This window comes from Mesoplodon bidens (assembly GCF_964165515.1).
Source record: "Mesoplodon bidens genome assembly, chromosome: 1".
Lineage (NCBI taxonomy): Eukaryota > Metazoa > Chordata > Mammalia > Artiodactyla > Ziphiidae > Mesoplodon > Mesoplodon bidens.
This window is the reverse complement of record NC_138176.1, coordinates 18,410,825-18,427,265: the sequence shown is the minus strand read 5'-3', so window position 1 is coordinate 18,427,265 and position 16,441 is coordinate 18,410,825. Positions and strand designations below refer to the sequence as shown.

The 16,441-nt window shown below is 36.0% G+C and overlaps 1 protein-coding gene across 4 annotated transcripts in view; it reads left to right on the top strand.

Moving 5' to 3' along the window:
- The window catches only part of VTI1A (vesicle transport through interaction with t-SNAREs 1A), a 377,277-nt gene that overhangs the window by 197,847 nt on the left and 162,989 nt on the right, over positions 1-16,441 (top strand). For 2 of the 4 annotated variants that reach the window (XM_081231828.1, XM_081231829.1), the window contains 2 exons: positions 7,045-7,115; positions 7,810-7,871. In XM_081231828.1, coding sequence (XP_081087954.1) covers positions 7,045-7,115; positions 7,810-7,871 — 133 coding nt within the window. Of the gene's footprint in view, positions 1-7,044; positions 7,116-7,809; positions 7,883-16,441 lie in introns of all 4 variants that reach the window. The other 2 variants (XM_081231830.1, XM_081231831.1) reach the window with 1 other exon arrangement.

Genomic DNA, 16,441 nt, shown 5'->3' with positions numbered 1-16,441 from the left:
TGTTATTTCTTCAAATATTTGTTCCATTCCATTGTTTGTCCCTGAGACTCTCTTTTCTGGGAATCTAATTGCACGTATGTAAGACAACTAGTTGTTATCTCACAGATTATTGTTGCTATGTTCTTCCCCCTCCCCCACAAAAAACTTCTTTCCCTCCTTCAGACTGTATAATTTCTATTAACCTGTCTTCAAGTTCAGTGATCCTTCCTGTATAGTGAAAGATATTCTCTTTGGTCCATCCAGTGAATTGATTTCAGATGCTGTATTTTTCCATTCTAGAGTTTCATTCAGTTCCCTTTTAGAGTTTCCATTTCTTTCCTGAAAAACCCATCTCTTCACCATTATATTTACCTTTTCATTTAAATTCTTTAGCATACTTATAAAGTTATTTTAAAACTCTTTATCTGTTAACTTTAATGACTAAGTCATTTGTTGGTCTACATTCATAAACCATGTTTTTAATTCATCATTCTCTTTTTTCCCCTGCTTTTTTGCATGTCTTGTAATAGTATTCTTGACATAGTGTAAAGACAAAAACAGTAGAATCTGAAATACAAACATTTTGAATTTATTTTCCTTTGGAAGCATTTTATTCTATTTTGTATTTGATTAATGGACTGATCAGATTCTTCCCAAAATTAAGTTGAGCTGGTGCTGAGCTGAATCTCTAATTAGATTGGATTCATCTGAGATTAGTGTACCCCAACCTGTGTCTATGCTGCCTTTTAAGAAAAATCTTATCAGTATTTGATCTGAGAGTGGGTCCATCTCCAGTTTTCTGGATTCTTGGTTCATGTTTGGACTTAACTCTGACAGGGTCTCAGAATGCAAGCACCACAAGAATATGTAGGAATATGAGGTTTCTCTTTACTAACCAGCCCCTTCTCCACTGCCTCTTCTATGGCAAATTTGGAGATTGGAGGAGAATTATCAAACCAAGCCATCTGCTTTTGTGTTTAGAGCTCATCCAGATCCCATTCTGTTCTGTAAGCCTATATTTTTCAGGCGATGTTTGACTGATTTCTCCTTATCCCTGAAAAGTCTCTCAATGGGAGGCCTGTACTCAGACCAGGTCATAGGTATGAATGTTGCCACAGCTCTTTGCTCATAAATGAAATGCTTGTTTCTCTCTAGAATCCATCAGAGCTTCTTTGTATATACTAGATATCTCCCAGAAAAGAATGGTAATTATTTTGTCTGGGTTTTTCTTATTTCTGTAAGTGTGGTCATTTGTATCTTTCTACATCTGAATTGGAAGCAGAAGTTCTTTACATGCCTTGAATTGTGAAATAATGAAAGATGGTAAAAGAACTATCTTTTCCATTTCCCCGCCTATCCATGGATCGGGAATTCAAAAAACTCTTCATGTCTCAGTAGCATCAATACTGAGGATAACCTACCCCCTCGGGGCATGATGCCCAGGTCAGTGCCCAGGAAGGTGTGCTAATGCCAAAGAATGGCTGATCCAGTCACACTCTGAGCAGCTCCCTCCTGAGAAAGCTATACGTGAGCTACTTTGCTCTCCCAAAGCAATAACTTTTTACTTTTATTAGACTCAGTAGCCAGAATTTCTTGAGCCATGTCCAAAATTCAGTACTCCAAATTGTTAGGAATATCACTTGGTGTTTTGCATCTGTCTAGTTGGTGTTCTGCAATATATGTATGAAAACACATGCTTCAAAAATACCTCTATTAAGTATTTCTGTTCACTCCACACTTCACAGAAGTCCCCATATACAAAGAATAGCTGGGTAGCTGTGAATGCCTTTTACCTGCTGCTAAAATTTCTAAGAAGTTTTTGAGTGCCAGAAAATCATCTTACCTTCTCTTAGTTCTTTAAAGAAGACTTGACTAGATGTCTTCACTTTTTAAATAATTTGCTGGAAATCACATCCTTAATAAAGTTTGTAAAAAGAAAGTTAAATATAAGTGTGCAAAGGAATGATTATTCTTTTCTGCTTTATAGCTTTATAGCATAATAGCTAAAATCTTTTTTAATATTTTGTATTTATCAAATAGAACATTTTCTGATGAATTATATTTGAGGCTCCCTCCTTTCAGCCATGTTTATATTATACCATGATGTGAACTTTCATCAGTTCTGCCTTTTGATAGAAAATATTTTAGTCTGTTCATCTCCAAAATACAAATACAACAATTTTTTTAAAATTAAGTTCATTCACATCAGTCTTATGATTATTCAGGTGGCATTATTATTTTATGAATGGAGAGAAATGATTTAGTGGTAGAAGCTCCTCAAAATAAGTCTTACCTTTTGTGATGCCAGTCCAGTCCTTCAGGAAGTATTTTGCTAGATTTGTAGTTCCCTGGTTCTTCTGCATAACTTTATGGGGCAGCAAAGTGTTGAATACCTATTGTATTATCCGCCACCCCCTGTAAAATATATTGAAAAGGAGAGGAAACCCGTTTTGCAGTTTGTGACCCAGTAAAAGGGGCCTTAGATCAAGGATATGATGATTCATTCTGGGTAATTGTGAAAACAAAAGCTCACTTTATAAGCTTGAATGCTGTACTTCCACACTGATTCCCCAAGACCCCTGTGAAAAGGATAGAAGAAATGCAGGAAGAAACTTTTCTTTCCAGGAATTCATTTATCATGCTGTGACATGTAGAATTCCAGCATATAGCATCAGTTTTTATGTTCTTTTATGCTTCCCATTGTTTCTTAATCTCAAAAACATCCTCACAGTCAACAAGTACAATGTTTATAAAATTTATGATTTCTCAAATTATTTCAATGGAGGCAGTATGGCTCTTCCCACTCTAAAGGTATTACGGAAGTTTGAAGAACTGAAAGCTCTAAACTCAGTATATCACATCTGCATCGGTATATGCCTGTGATCTTATATTCTTTCTTTATTGGTGTTGTCGGTGAGTGCTTACACCTTAGTTGTTCAAGAAAAATAAATCTTAACAATGTTAATTTTTTTAATGAAATAATCCCTAAATGTCTATTCTGTCCAAAAATAGTCTATTATAAAAATAATCCCCTCTTTTTTTTTCAATGATATTTGTACTATTTTATTTAACTGGACATTATTAAAGCAATCAAAACTTAGAATTTATGATTATTTTTACATAATAGAAAAATTTTGAAATCATGCATGCAATGCAGGTTATTGACAATGATCATAAAATAATCCCCTCTTAATTTGTTGCCTTCTTTTGTTTTGATTGGGGTAGGAGAACACATAATGAAAAAACTGTATGTAACTTTTTTCATTCTACAAGTATAAACATTTCTAATGTGTTTGGCCTGGAATTTTCTTTAGTGGAGCGTTAAAATGGAAAGTAGCAAATAAGTAATTAAAAAAGAATTCTGTTTCCAACAAATGCATGGTATTTGCCTGTTAAGACCAGGACATATATGCACTCTTGCCAATATCTCTTCTTTTGCCAGATGGGATTAGTACTTTGGATGCTAAGATATTTTCCAGGAGGCAAAGAGATTGAGGGAGTGACTTACAGCTCCTGTACTTGATATGATTTCAATTTTCTTAAATTTACCAAGGCTTGATTTATGACCCAAGATATGATCTATCCTGGAGAATGTTCCATGAGCACTTGAGAAAAGAGTTTATTCTGTTGTTTTTGGATGCAATGTCCTATAAATATCAATTAAGTCCATCTTGTTTAATGCATCACTTGAAGCTTGTGTTTCCTTATTTATTTTCATTTTGGATGATCTGTCCATCGGTGAAAGTGGGGTGTTAAAGTCCCTACTATGATTGTGTTACTGTTGATTTCCCCCCCCCCTTTTTTTTTTTTTTTGCGGTTCGTGGGCCTCTCACTGTTGTGGCCTCTCCCGTTGCGGAGCACAGGCTCCGGACGCGCAGGCTCAGCGGCCATGGCTCACGGGACTAGCTGCTCCACAGCATGTGGGATCTTCCCGGACCGGGGCACAAACCCGTGTCCCCTGCATTGGCAGGCGGACTCTCAACCACTGTGCCACCAGGGAAGCCCTGATTTCCCCTTTTATGGCTGTTAGCATTTGCCTTATACATTGAGGTGCTCCTATGTTGGGTGCATAAATATTTACAGTTGTTTTATCTTCTTCTTCTTGGATTGATCCCTTGATCATTATGTAGTGTCCTTCTTTGTCTCTTATAATAGTCTTAATTTTAAAGTCTATTTTGTCTGATATGAGAAATGCTACTCCAGCTTTCTTTTGATTTCCATTTGCATGGAATATCTTTTCCATCCCATCGCTTTCAGTCTGTATGTGTCTCTAGGTCTGAAGTGGATCTCTTGTAGACAGCATATATACGGGTCTTGTTTTTGTATCCATTCAGCCAGTCTGTGTCTTATGGTGGGAGCATTTAATCCATTTACATTTAAGGCAATTATCAATATGTATGTTCCTTTTACCATTTTCTAAATAGTTTTGGGTTTGTTATTGTAGGTCTTTTCCTTCTTTTGTGTTTCCTGCTTAGAGAAGTTCCTTTGCATTTGTTGTAGAGCTGGTTTGGTGGTGCTGAATTCTCTTACCTTTTGCTTCTTTGTAAAGGTTTTAATTTCTCCATCGAATCTGAATGAGATCCTTGTTAGGTAGAGTAATCTTGGTTGTAGATATTTCCCTTTCATCACTTTAAGTATGTCCTGCCACTCCCTTCTAGCTTGCAGAATTTCTGCTGAAAGATCAGCTGATAACCTTTTGGGGACTCCCTTGTATGTTATTTGTTGCTTTTCCCTTGCTGCTTTTAATATTTTTTCTTTGTAGTTAATTTTTGATAGTTTGATTAATATGTGTCTTGGCATGTTTCTCCTTGGATTTATCCTGTATGGGACTCTCTGCACTTCCTGGACTTGATTAACTATTTCCTTTCCCATACTAGGGAAGTTTTCAACTGTAATCTCTTCAAATATTTTCTCAGTCCCCTTTTTTTCCTCTTCTTCTTCTGGGACCCCTATAATTTGAATGTTGGTTCATTTAATGTTGTCCCAGAGGTCTCTGAGACTGTCCTCAATTCTTTTCATTCTTTTTTCTTTATTCTGCTCTGCGGTAGTTATTTCCACTATTTTATCTTCCAGGTCACTTATCCTTTCTTCTGCCTCAGTTATTCTGCTCTTGATTCCTTCCAGAGAATTTTAAATTTCTTTTATTGTGTTGTTCTTCATTGTTTGTTTGCTCTTTAGTTCTTCTAGATCCTTGTTAAACCTTTCTTGTATTTTCTTCATTCTATTTCCAAGCTTTTGGATCATCTTTACTATCATTACTCTGAATTCTTTTTCAGGTAGACTGCCTATTTCCTCTTCATTTGTTTGGTCTGGTGGGTTTTTACCTTGCTCCTTCATCTGCTGTGTATTTCTCTGTCTTCTCATTTTGCTTAACTTACGATGTTTGGGGTCTCCTTTTCGCAGGCTGCAGGTTCATACTTCCCGTTGTTTTTGGTGTCTGCTCCTAGTGGGTAAGGTTGGTTTAGTGGGTTGTGTAGGCTTCGTGGTGGAGGGGACTGGTGCCTGTGTTCTGGTGGATGAGGCTGGATCTTGTCTTTCTGGTGGCAGGACCACATCCAATGGTTGTTTTGGGGTGTCTGTGACCTTATTATGATTTTAGGCAGCCTCTCTGCTAATGGCTGGGGTTGTGTTCCTATCTTGCTAGTTGTTTGGCATAGGGTGTCCAGCACTGTAGCTTGCTGGTCGTTGAGTGGAGCTGGGTCTTAGTGTTGAGATACAGATCTCTGGGAGAGCTTTCGCCATTTGATATTACATGGGGCCAGGAGGTCTCTGGTGGACCAATGTCCTGAAGAGGCTCTGGCCTGACACCCGGCTGGAGCGCCAAGACCCTTAGCAATCCTAATCTTCTCGAATCTTGAACACAAATTCAGAGCAACATTGGGATTCAGATAATCTGCTCAGGCCACACCCTCCACACAGGTTCCAAGAGAGCCTTCTCCAAGCCCCTGAGGATGGAGGTTTCTTCCAGGTCTGAAATGTTTTAGTCTTTCTTCCTAACCGCTTATATGAATTTCACCTCTTCTTACAGACCTAATCCCAATTTCTCCAGGAAGTCTTATCTGATTTCTCCAGGCTAGAGCAAATATCCTCCTTGTTTGCTAGTGTTGGAGGGTCTCCTGCAGAGGTGGGAGGCGGCTGTGGCTCACCGCAGGGACAAGGACGCTCTAAAATTGCTATATTATATTGATTAAAGGAATTTAATGTCATGGTAATACCTAATAGTATGACAAAATTGAATATTGCAATTGTTATGCAAAGAAAGAAAAATGCAACTCTAGTTGTTTCATACTTCTCCATTATTGGTGTCATCTTCCATTTTTATGATGCCTTTACTGGGAACCACATATCTTATCCAATTTTACCTTAAGGATAAATTGTATGGAGTTAGTAATAAAAAACTAACGTCAATCTGAGAGGAGATAATGTACTAGGAATGTACTATCCTAGGAAGAATTTTCAGTTTGTATAGGTGTCAATAATATAATTTATGTTATTGTATTTAAGCAATTCTTATTATTTGGATTTTTCTATCATGAAAGGAATATACAGTCCTTTTTTTGATGTGCCATGAAATATGAACTCTAATGTAACATTTATCCTTTAACTGCTAAATCATCTCTATTAGCTCGGGAGTTTGTGAGTGGAAGGGCTTGATCTTGGTCACTGGCCATGTCCCCAACATCTACTGCTGGCGCAGAGTAGGGCCTCAGTGATTATTCATTGAGTGTATTGATTCTTGGGTACTATACAATTATGTGCATTTGTGTGGTACCCTATAGCTTTCAAAACATTTTTAGTTAGGTTATCTTATTTGACTATAACAAAAATTTTGTGAGAAAGTTAGGACAGATATTTTCTTCCAATGAATAAAATTGCAGTTCAAGTGGATTATGGAAGAGCTAGGTTAGGAGGGTGTCGGGGTCATAATAATCTGTTGTTTTTTTATATTGATCGTGAGCATTCTGTAAATTCTGTGCCTGTTGTCCTTTTGGTACTTCTGAAGTTTTTTTTTTTTTCATTTGCACCCAAAGTCATCTTTCCTAACTCAAATTTTCTTGTCCATAGAACAAATTGGCCAGGAGATGTTGGAAAACCTCAGTCATGACAGAGAAAAGATACAGAGAGCACGTGAAAGAGTAAGTAGAAGTGCTACAATCTTTTCACAAATTCAGTAAATGAAAAGACAAAAAAATAAATAAGTAAAACGTCTTGGGCATGTGCATAGACAGTAACAATTACATTGGTGTAAGCACGTGTAAAAATGGCTAGGGTGAAAGAGGGATATAGAGTGGGGGTGAAGGGAGTGTGGGATGGAGAAGGAATAAGCTGACTCTTTATGCCTCCATCCCAGAATGCCCCCAGGTAGATATTTTATTTAGCGTTATATCTAAGGAGAAGATCACTGAGGAAGATTTTGTGGTATGTCAGGTCTTTCAGAGCAAAAGCTAAAAAATATTGATCTCATCTTCCCTCAATTCATTTTGCTTCCATTTATATCTCTAGGACTGTGTGCATTCATAGGGTGAAAATATTAATTAATTACCAGAAATAAATTAAACTTTGTCAGCCTGTGAGATATTTGCTTTTATATCCTGTTCAAGTATCCAATTTAAAGCTCCTGGGGTTATCTAGTATATGTAATTTTCTAAATCTAAGAATTTTCGGAGATAATGTAGGTGTCAAAAATGTATTTTAAAGTATTTAAGCATTTTTTATGAATTGGATTTTCCATCATGAAAGAAAATTATTGTTTGCCAGATTAGATTAAAAATAATCTAATTCCATGAAGTTTCATTTTGTTCTGTTTTAATGCTGCTTTTCTCCTCCTAGCTTCGGGAAACAGATGCTAACTTGGGGAAAAGCTCCAGGGTTCTGACAGGGATGTTGAGAAGGTAAGAGCCAGGTAGGGACTTATCTTCCTCTCTCTCTCTTACTTTTTTTTTAAGTATATTTTTCATCTCGTTGCAACCGGGCATGTTCCAGGCATGCAAGCTTCTGCTCTTAGTACCCTGTGTCAAGACCCTTTTGAAATGACAGAGCACTGATATTAACTCTTGTTTGGACAGGGACACACACTGAGTAACTTAGATTAGAGAGAAGGTTTGAGCTTGTGGGGTTACCTCAAGCTATGGAAAAAATTAGGGTTAGACATGAAGTATTTTTTCATAGCCTGAGGAAGGCCCCATGGCAGGAGCAGACTGATTTTATTTTCTATTTTGATAGCCTCCTTGCTGTAGAGGGAATGGTGGCCTGCAGTACCGGGAGCACACTTGGTATTAGCGTTGCCCTCTGTTGCTTTGTTTTCATTTCTTCTTTAAGAGAGTCTGGGGAAACATTCTGAGTTTATGTATACTTAAAAAAGATTTTTTAAATTTAAAGAGTATCTGAATAGTGTGCAGTCACATGTGCGGGCAAACAAATGTTAATGTTTTATATGTGAAACTAACCTTTGATTGATGGAAGATATTTGGGAGAGTATGTGAAAGTAAATGAATGCATGTAGGTAACATTCTGCGTTCTGTAATTTTGGAGGGGAGTGAGAAATGTTTTCATTGTTCCGAAAATTGGGGTCATTTTTGACTTAGGTATATTCAGCATGGAATTACTGCATTCAGAATCTACCAAATAAGACTATCATCTAGCATAACCTTCAGTTTGGAACTGTGGATAGAAATATGAATGAGCAATGTTGAGAATCGCCTCTAGAATAGCTTAATTGGAATTTTAAAAAGAGAATCTTATTTATCATTGATGCTATAGTGACAGCTATTTGAAAATAAGTACAGTCTTCTCTGATCATGTATCCATGTATAATAATTTGCTAAAAGTATGTTTGCTGTGTTAGAGATTGATTGCATAATAATCAGTCAAAGGTATGGTCACTTAGTCTTCTATAGGCCAATGTAGCGATGTGGTTTCCCTATCAGGCTACTCAGGAGCAAGGTTAAGTTCCTGGGACACTTCCAGCCCACGCTGACACAACTCCACACGCCACCCCTTTTCCTACACCCACAGTCCCCAATTCAAAACCATAAACCACCAAATTCTCTGATTAGGGGTAATATGTAAACGACCTAGAAAAATTCAAAATCCACATAGAAGTGGCAATTGAAAGGAATGCTTCAGTGCATATAAACAATAAAAAAGAAAAAAAGGGGGAAATTCTCTATTGCTTCCCTGGGAGGGCCCCTGCAATGTGAGCTGTAACGAATATTCTGCATATGTCTCCATTTTGTCAAATCTCATTAAAGAGTCCTCCCGCTTTATGTCAGTTGAGCTGTCCAGAAATCATTCATCATTTTTAGTGTAAAAAAAAATCATGTGGTTATTTAAATAATATCATATTAATGTTAAAGTTCAGCTGTCATTTAATGGTATGGCTTAATCAGATGTAGCATTTAGGAAAAATAGTTTATCCAGGCTCTATGTGGCTTTCAGGTTGGCAGATTCAAATAAGGATTTATGGGTTTCTAAACCAACGTATTTCTGTCCACATTTCTGCTTGATGTACCTCACCCTTTTGTGCAGGACACTGCAGACAGTTATTTCAACAAATAACGCATCTCCTCATATTGTGTTTGAATAAATTTGCAAGTCATTTAGAGAGGGTGAAGCACAAACCACTTCTGTAACCTTTGACTGGGCTTTCTTTAGAAAAATCATACTAACAGGGTTGTTTCATAAGCCTACAGAAGAAGATTACTCTGCTGAAATCTTCTTGGGGTTCTCTTTGTAGGCAGACTCAGTCAATCACTGACTCATCTCCTTTTGGGCTCTGTCTAGAGTATGAACAGAAATAAAAATCCCCAGATGGACATCACCTTGCTATGTCTGAGCCAAGGAAACCCTTAAGTCCACCTGTGCACATTGGTAACTGTGTTTTTCACTAAGCACAACTGGGATCTTGGTATCAGCCAAGGTATCCAGGTACTTTTAATCAATGCTATAACCTGAGTCTTCGGGAGCCAAATGTAGATGGTGGTTTTGGTTTAGTTTCTAATTACTATCCCACATGATATACAATTTATTTTGGACTTGGGAACAGGCAAAAATATTTTACCAACTTCTTCACTTCATTATTTTTTATTATTCCCTGGAAAAACAGTCTCTAGAAAGTGGAACCAGGATTATGTTTCTAATAGGAAGTCTTCTATTTACTGCTCTGATTTTGCTTCCTGTTACATCCCTCCCATTCACATGGCACTCAATTCCAGCACTGGTGGGGTTTTATTTCAGAAAGAGAAGTCACGTTATCTTACCAAAATTACACAGCTATATCATGTGTCAACAGGTGCTTCTGATTTAAGAAAAGTTACAATATTGAACAGTGTGCTTATCAGTATAAATGTATAAATGCATACAAGAAATGAATGTCCTCTTTGTTCAGGGTAGGTGTTTACTTGCATATAACATAAGCTTATTTATTTTCATATGATGAATTCTTTATGACTGAAGATAGTTAAGTATTCTACAATATACCAAACCAAGGAATTATTTTATTTAAAAGAAAGACTGCTGATTATTTTTAAACTTAGGTTGTTTTTAAGTTTGTAAAATGAACAGGAATGGTATATCATGGTCCCTCATTTGAGTCATTTTGCTAATATTGATGTCTATTGTGAAGACAGGTGAAACCAGTGTTCCATCAGTGCCAATGTTTGTACATAATCCACCCGATTTTCTGTAAGAGTGACCAAAGGTAGATAGGAGAATAAAACTGAGTAAGTGGCAGCCACTACCATTTGTGCTTTTTAATCTTTTGTTAACTTCAAATGGGGTTAAAAAAAAAACACATTTCCTTCCTTCCTTCCTTCCTTCCTTCCTCCCTCCCTCCCTCCCTCCCTCCATCCCTTCCTTCCTTCCTTCCTTCCGTCCCTCCTTCCTTTCTTCCTTCTTTCTTTCCTTCCTTCCTTCCTTTCTTCCTTCCTTCCTTCTTTTCTTTTTTTCTCCTTATTCACTTCCTCAGTAAGTATTTCATGCCTGAATACAAGGACTTGGGGCTCCTCAAATGAAATCAGTTTGGATCCTTGCCTTCAGAGTACTTCAGTCTAGTAGAGAATATGTGCATATAAAGTAGCATAGGAATTCATAAAATCATCTAGTCTTCAAGGAAGCTATGGAAGATTCTACAAGTCCAGTTAATCCTTACTGATCATTAAAAAGGGTGCCAGGAAAACAAAGAACCTATAGAAAATATGATTTAAGTAGCTATACAACCAATAAGTTTGAAAAAAATAGAGAAATAAGATGACTTACAGAATCATAAGTTTTGAAAGAAACTAAACTATGCAGAGAATATTGAGACATATCTAGGGAGAGAGCAATTGATTCAACCTAAATAAATGTTCTTCATGTAACTGTACTATATCACCAAAAGAAAGAAAACAAAGGAAAAAAACCAGTCCATTCAAAATTATATTAGTAAAACTTGACATCAGAATGCAGATATAGCTGATTTCCTGAAAAGTAATTTTTCTTCTGTCTTGACATAAGATGAAGAGCTACCTGGGGACAAACTGTTCATTTCCTGACTCTGTAGACAGAGTTTTAAATAAAGTGGTATTCAGATAATAATGAAAATTGTCGTGAAACAAATGACCATTCCTGCGATGACGGGGGTCAAAAAAAAAGGATTTTTCGTTGACTTCCACAAAATTAGACTGTCATTAACTGGTTGTCTTTAAAGTGCCTCAGGTAGCACTGAGAGGCTTCAGTGTTGCTCTCCATATATATTTGCCTGTACGTGCACGTTGGTGTGTATATTTTTTCTTATACATTTGACTGGGAGATCTTATTAGATCAAACAGTACCAGCAGGAAGTGAAAATGAAAACAGTTCTCAAGATTTTCAGTCAGCAAACAAAGGACATCATGATTCTATTTTCCTTTTGCCTCTGAAGAGTGAATAATTTATTAGTAATTGTATGTTTGTTTCTAAAAGTATCTAAAGGATTCCTTAGAAATGTAACAGAGTTATAATTTGAAATCTCTGTTGACATAATTTGGAGGACAATGTTACAAGTTTATGTTGGCCCATTGACCACATGTATATGCTGGCAAAAGGCTTATGAAAGGAAATGACATATGTAACATTTTTTAAAACACCTTTTCTGTATGATTATCTTAATATCAAACAATTTTCTCTCTCATGCACACTACCAATATTTGCTATTAGTATTAGTATTTACACACACACACACATACACACAATACAGAATAGCAGAATTACACACACAATAGCAGAATGTTTCCTTGAAAAAGTGAATTCTGTTTATCCTTCCATCATGTATGTAGTAACTTTCTTAAATAGGTAGCTGTTGAGAGGTGTTTTGTAACTAATCTATAATATAAACAAAACAGATGGGATTAAATGAAGTTGACACAGCTACCACTATTTATACATTTTTTTAATTGCAATATAATTGATTTATTATATTAGTTTCAGGTGTACTACATAGTGACTCAATATTTTTATACATTACAGAATGATTACCATAAATATAGTTACCATCTGTCACCATACAAAATTATTATAATATTATTGACTATATTCTCCATGCTGTATATTATATCCACATGACTTATTTATTTTATAACTGGAATAACTTAATCCTCTTACTATTTAATACATGTATTTTTATTAGAGCTACTTCTGAGCCCATCTGGGGAATAACTGCCACCTATCATTGTTATCACATTTTACATTTTAAACATGGTTTTGTTGCTTTGGTAGGAAGACAGGTAAAAACATCTGGAAAACTTAAATGTACTGTCAGAATGATTCCTAAGGGTAAATATATCAGAAATACCAATGCAATTTCTATAAGCAATAGATATGTAATTTTTTTATTAAACAAACTTATTCTTAAAGAAATATGCTATGACTTTTCCTCTTCTTTAAAAATTCATCCCCGCCCCCCCCCATTTTGCCCAGGAAACATTTTGTTATATTTTAATTGTTCTTATTATGATGTCTGAAAATTCAGCAGTGGAGAGTTTTCAAGACTTGTGAGAAAAATGTCCTTGAGAATTTACTCTCAATTTTTATGCACTGCAAAGTGTCTTACATTTATATTTTTCACTTTTTTTCTGGTTTTTGCTTTTCTCTCTTTATGTCATTTCTCTTTCTTGGCTTGTTTTTACTAGCTGTGAACATGAGTGGGCCCTGACTTGAAATTAGTACAGCAAAGTCTTAACCTCTAAGATATTCTTCAGTTTTTAATCAAGTGCTTATTCTTTCAGAACAAAATGGTTCCGTTTGTTGCAGATTCTTTACACTTAACAGATTTAGGTTCTAAGCTTAGAATAATGCTACAAAGAGAAAATTATTTTTTAAAAACCTTGGTCCTTATTGTGTGAGTAAATTTATTACCATACACTTAACTCATTGCTTTCATCCTATGACCCCTTCAAGGCTGACATGGATGATGTTTTTACCAAATGAAAGAACGACTTTGGATTTCTTTATATATGTTTCTTTTTAATAACATTCTTGTAGCTTTAAACATAGAATTTTGGTATTGTGTTTAGACATTCGAATACAGCATCTAAAGTTATCTATCAATGATAACTCTACTAGCTGCCTTAGGTGTGTGTCTGACCCTAACCATACTTTACACACATCAAATCTAATCCTTAAGAGCCCTGTGAAGGAAGCATCGTATCCCCATTTTACAGATGAGAATAACAATGCTTAGTGAAGTAAACTATCCATAGTCATATACATAGAAATGTACAGAATTAGACTATGAACTTAGCTATCTCTTTTTTTAAAATTTATTTTATTATTTAAAAAAAATTTTTTTAATTTTATTTTTTTATATGGCAGGTTCTTATTAGTCATCCATTTTATACACATCAGTGTATACATGTCAATCCCAATCTCCCAATTCATCCCACCACCACCATCACCACTCCACTTTCCCCCCATGGTGTCCATATGTTTGTTCTCTACATCTGTGTCTCAATTTCTGCCCTGCAAACCAGTTCATCTGTACCATTTTCTAGATTCCACATATATGCGTTAATATATGATATTTGTTTTTCTCTTTCTGACTTACTTCACTCTGTATGACAGTCTCTAGATCCATCCACGTCTCTACAAATGACCCAATTTCATTCCTTTTTATGGCTGAGTAATATTCCATTATATATATGTACCACCTCTTCTTTATCCATTCGTCTGTCGATGGGCATTTACATTGATTCCATGACCTGGCTATTGTAAATAGTGCTGCAATGAACATTGGGGTGCATGTGTCTTTTTAAATTATGGTTTTCTCTGGGTATATGCCCAGTAGTGGGATTGCTGGGTCATATGGTAATTCTATTTTTAGTTGTCTAAGGAACCTCCATACTGTTCTCCATAGTGGCTGTATCAATTTACATTCCCACCAACAGTGCAAGACGGTACCCTTTTCTCCACACCCTCTCCAACATTTGTTGTTTGTAGATTTTCTGATGATGCCCATTCCAGCTGGTGTGAGGTGATACCTCATTGTAGTTTTGATTTGCATTTCTCTAATAATAGTGATGTTGAGCAGCTTTTCATTTGCTTCTTGGCCATCTGTATGTCTTCTTTGGAGAAATGTCTATTTAGGTCGTCTCCCCATTTTTGGACTGGGTTGTTTGTTTTCTTAATATTGAGCTGCATGAGGTGTTTACATATTTGGAGATTAATCCTTTGTCCGTTGATTCCTTTGCAAATACTTTCTCCCATTTTGAGGATTGTCTTTTCATCTGGTTTATGGTTTCCTTTGCTGTGCAAAAGCTTCAAGTTTCATTAGGTCCCATTTGTTTATTTTTGTTTTTATTTCCATTACTCTAGGAGGTGGATCAAAAAAGATCTTGTTGTGATTTATGTCAAAGAGTGTTCTTCCTAAGTTTTCCTCTAAGAGTTTTATAGTGTCCAGTCTTACATTTAGGTCTCTAATCCATTTTGAGTTTATTTTTGTGTATGGTGTTAGGGAGTGTTCTAATATCATTCTTTTACATGTAGCTGTCCAGTTTTCCCAGCACCACTTACTGAAGAGCCTGTCTTTTCTGCATTGTATATCCTTGCCTCCTTTGTCATAGATTAGTTGACCATATGTACGTGGGTTTATCTCTGGGCTTTCTATCTTGTTGCATTGATCTGTATTTCTGTTTTTGTGCCAGTACCATATTGTCTTGATTACTGTAGCTTTGTAGTATAGTCTGAAGTCAGGGAGTCTGATTCCTCCAGCTCCGTTTTTTTCCCTCAAGACCACTTTGGCTATTCAGGGTCTTTTGTGTCTCCATACAAACTTTAAGACTTTTTGTTCTAATTCCATAAAAAATGCCATTGGTAATTTGATAGGGATTGCATTGAATCTGTAGATTGCTTTGGGTAGTATAGTCATTTTCACAATGTTGATTCTTCCAATCCAAGAACATGGTATATCTCTCCATCTGTTGGTATCATCTTTAATTTCTTTCATCAGCGTCTTATAGTTTTCTGCATACAGGTCTTTTGTCTCCCTAAGTAGGTTTATTCCTAGGTATTTTATTCTTTTTGTTGCAATGGTAAATGGGAGTGTTTCCTTAATTTCTCTTTCAGATTTTTCATCATTAGTGTATAGGAATGCAAAAGATTTCTGTGCATTAATTTTATATTCTGCAACTTTACCAAATTCATTGATTAGCTCTAGTAGTTTTCTAATTAGCTCTAGACAGTTTTACTTCTTCTTTTCCAATTTGTATTCCTTTTATTTCTTTTTCTTCTCTGATTGCTGTGGCTGGGACTTCCAAAACTATGTTGAGTAATAGGGGTGAGAGTGGACATCCTTGTCTTGTTCCTGATCTTAGAAGAAATGCTTTCAGTTTTTCACCATTGAGAATGATGTTTGCTTTGGGTTTGTCATATATGGCCTTTATTATGTTGAGCTAGGTTCCCTCTATGCCCACTTTCTAGAGGGTTTTAATCATAAATGAGTGTTGAATTTTGTTAAAGGCTTTTTCTGCATCTCTTGATACGATCATATGGTTTTTCTTCTTCAATTTGTTAATATGGTGTATAACATTGATTGATTTGCGTATATTGAAGAATCCTTGCATCCCTGGGATAAATCCCACCTGATCATGGTGTATGATCCTTTTAATGTGTTGTTGGATTCTGTTTGCTAGTATTTTGTTGAGGATTTTTGCATCTCTATTCATCAGTGATATTGGTCTGTAATTTTCTTTTTTTGTAGTATCTTTTTCTGGTTTTGGTATCAGGATGATGGTGACCTCATAGAATGAGTTTGGGAGTGTTCCTTCCTCTGCAATTTTTTGGAAGAGTTTGAGAAGGATGGGTGTTAGCTCTTCTCTAAATGTTTGATAGAATTCACCTGTGAAGCCATCTGGTCCTGGACTTTTGTTTGTTGGAAGATTTTTTTGTTTGTTTTTTTGTTTTTTGTTTTTTTGGGTTTTTTTTGCGGTACGCGGGCCTCTCACTGTTGTGG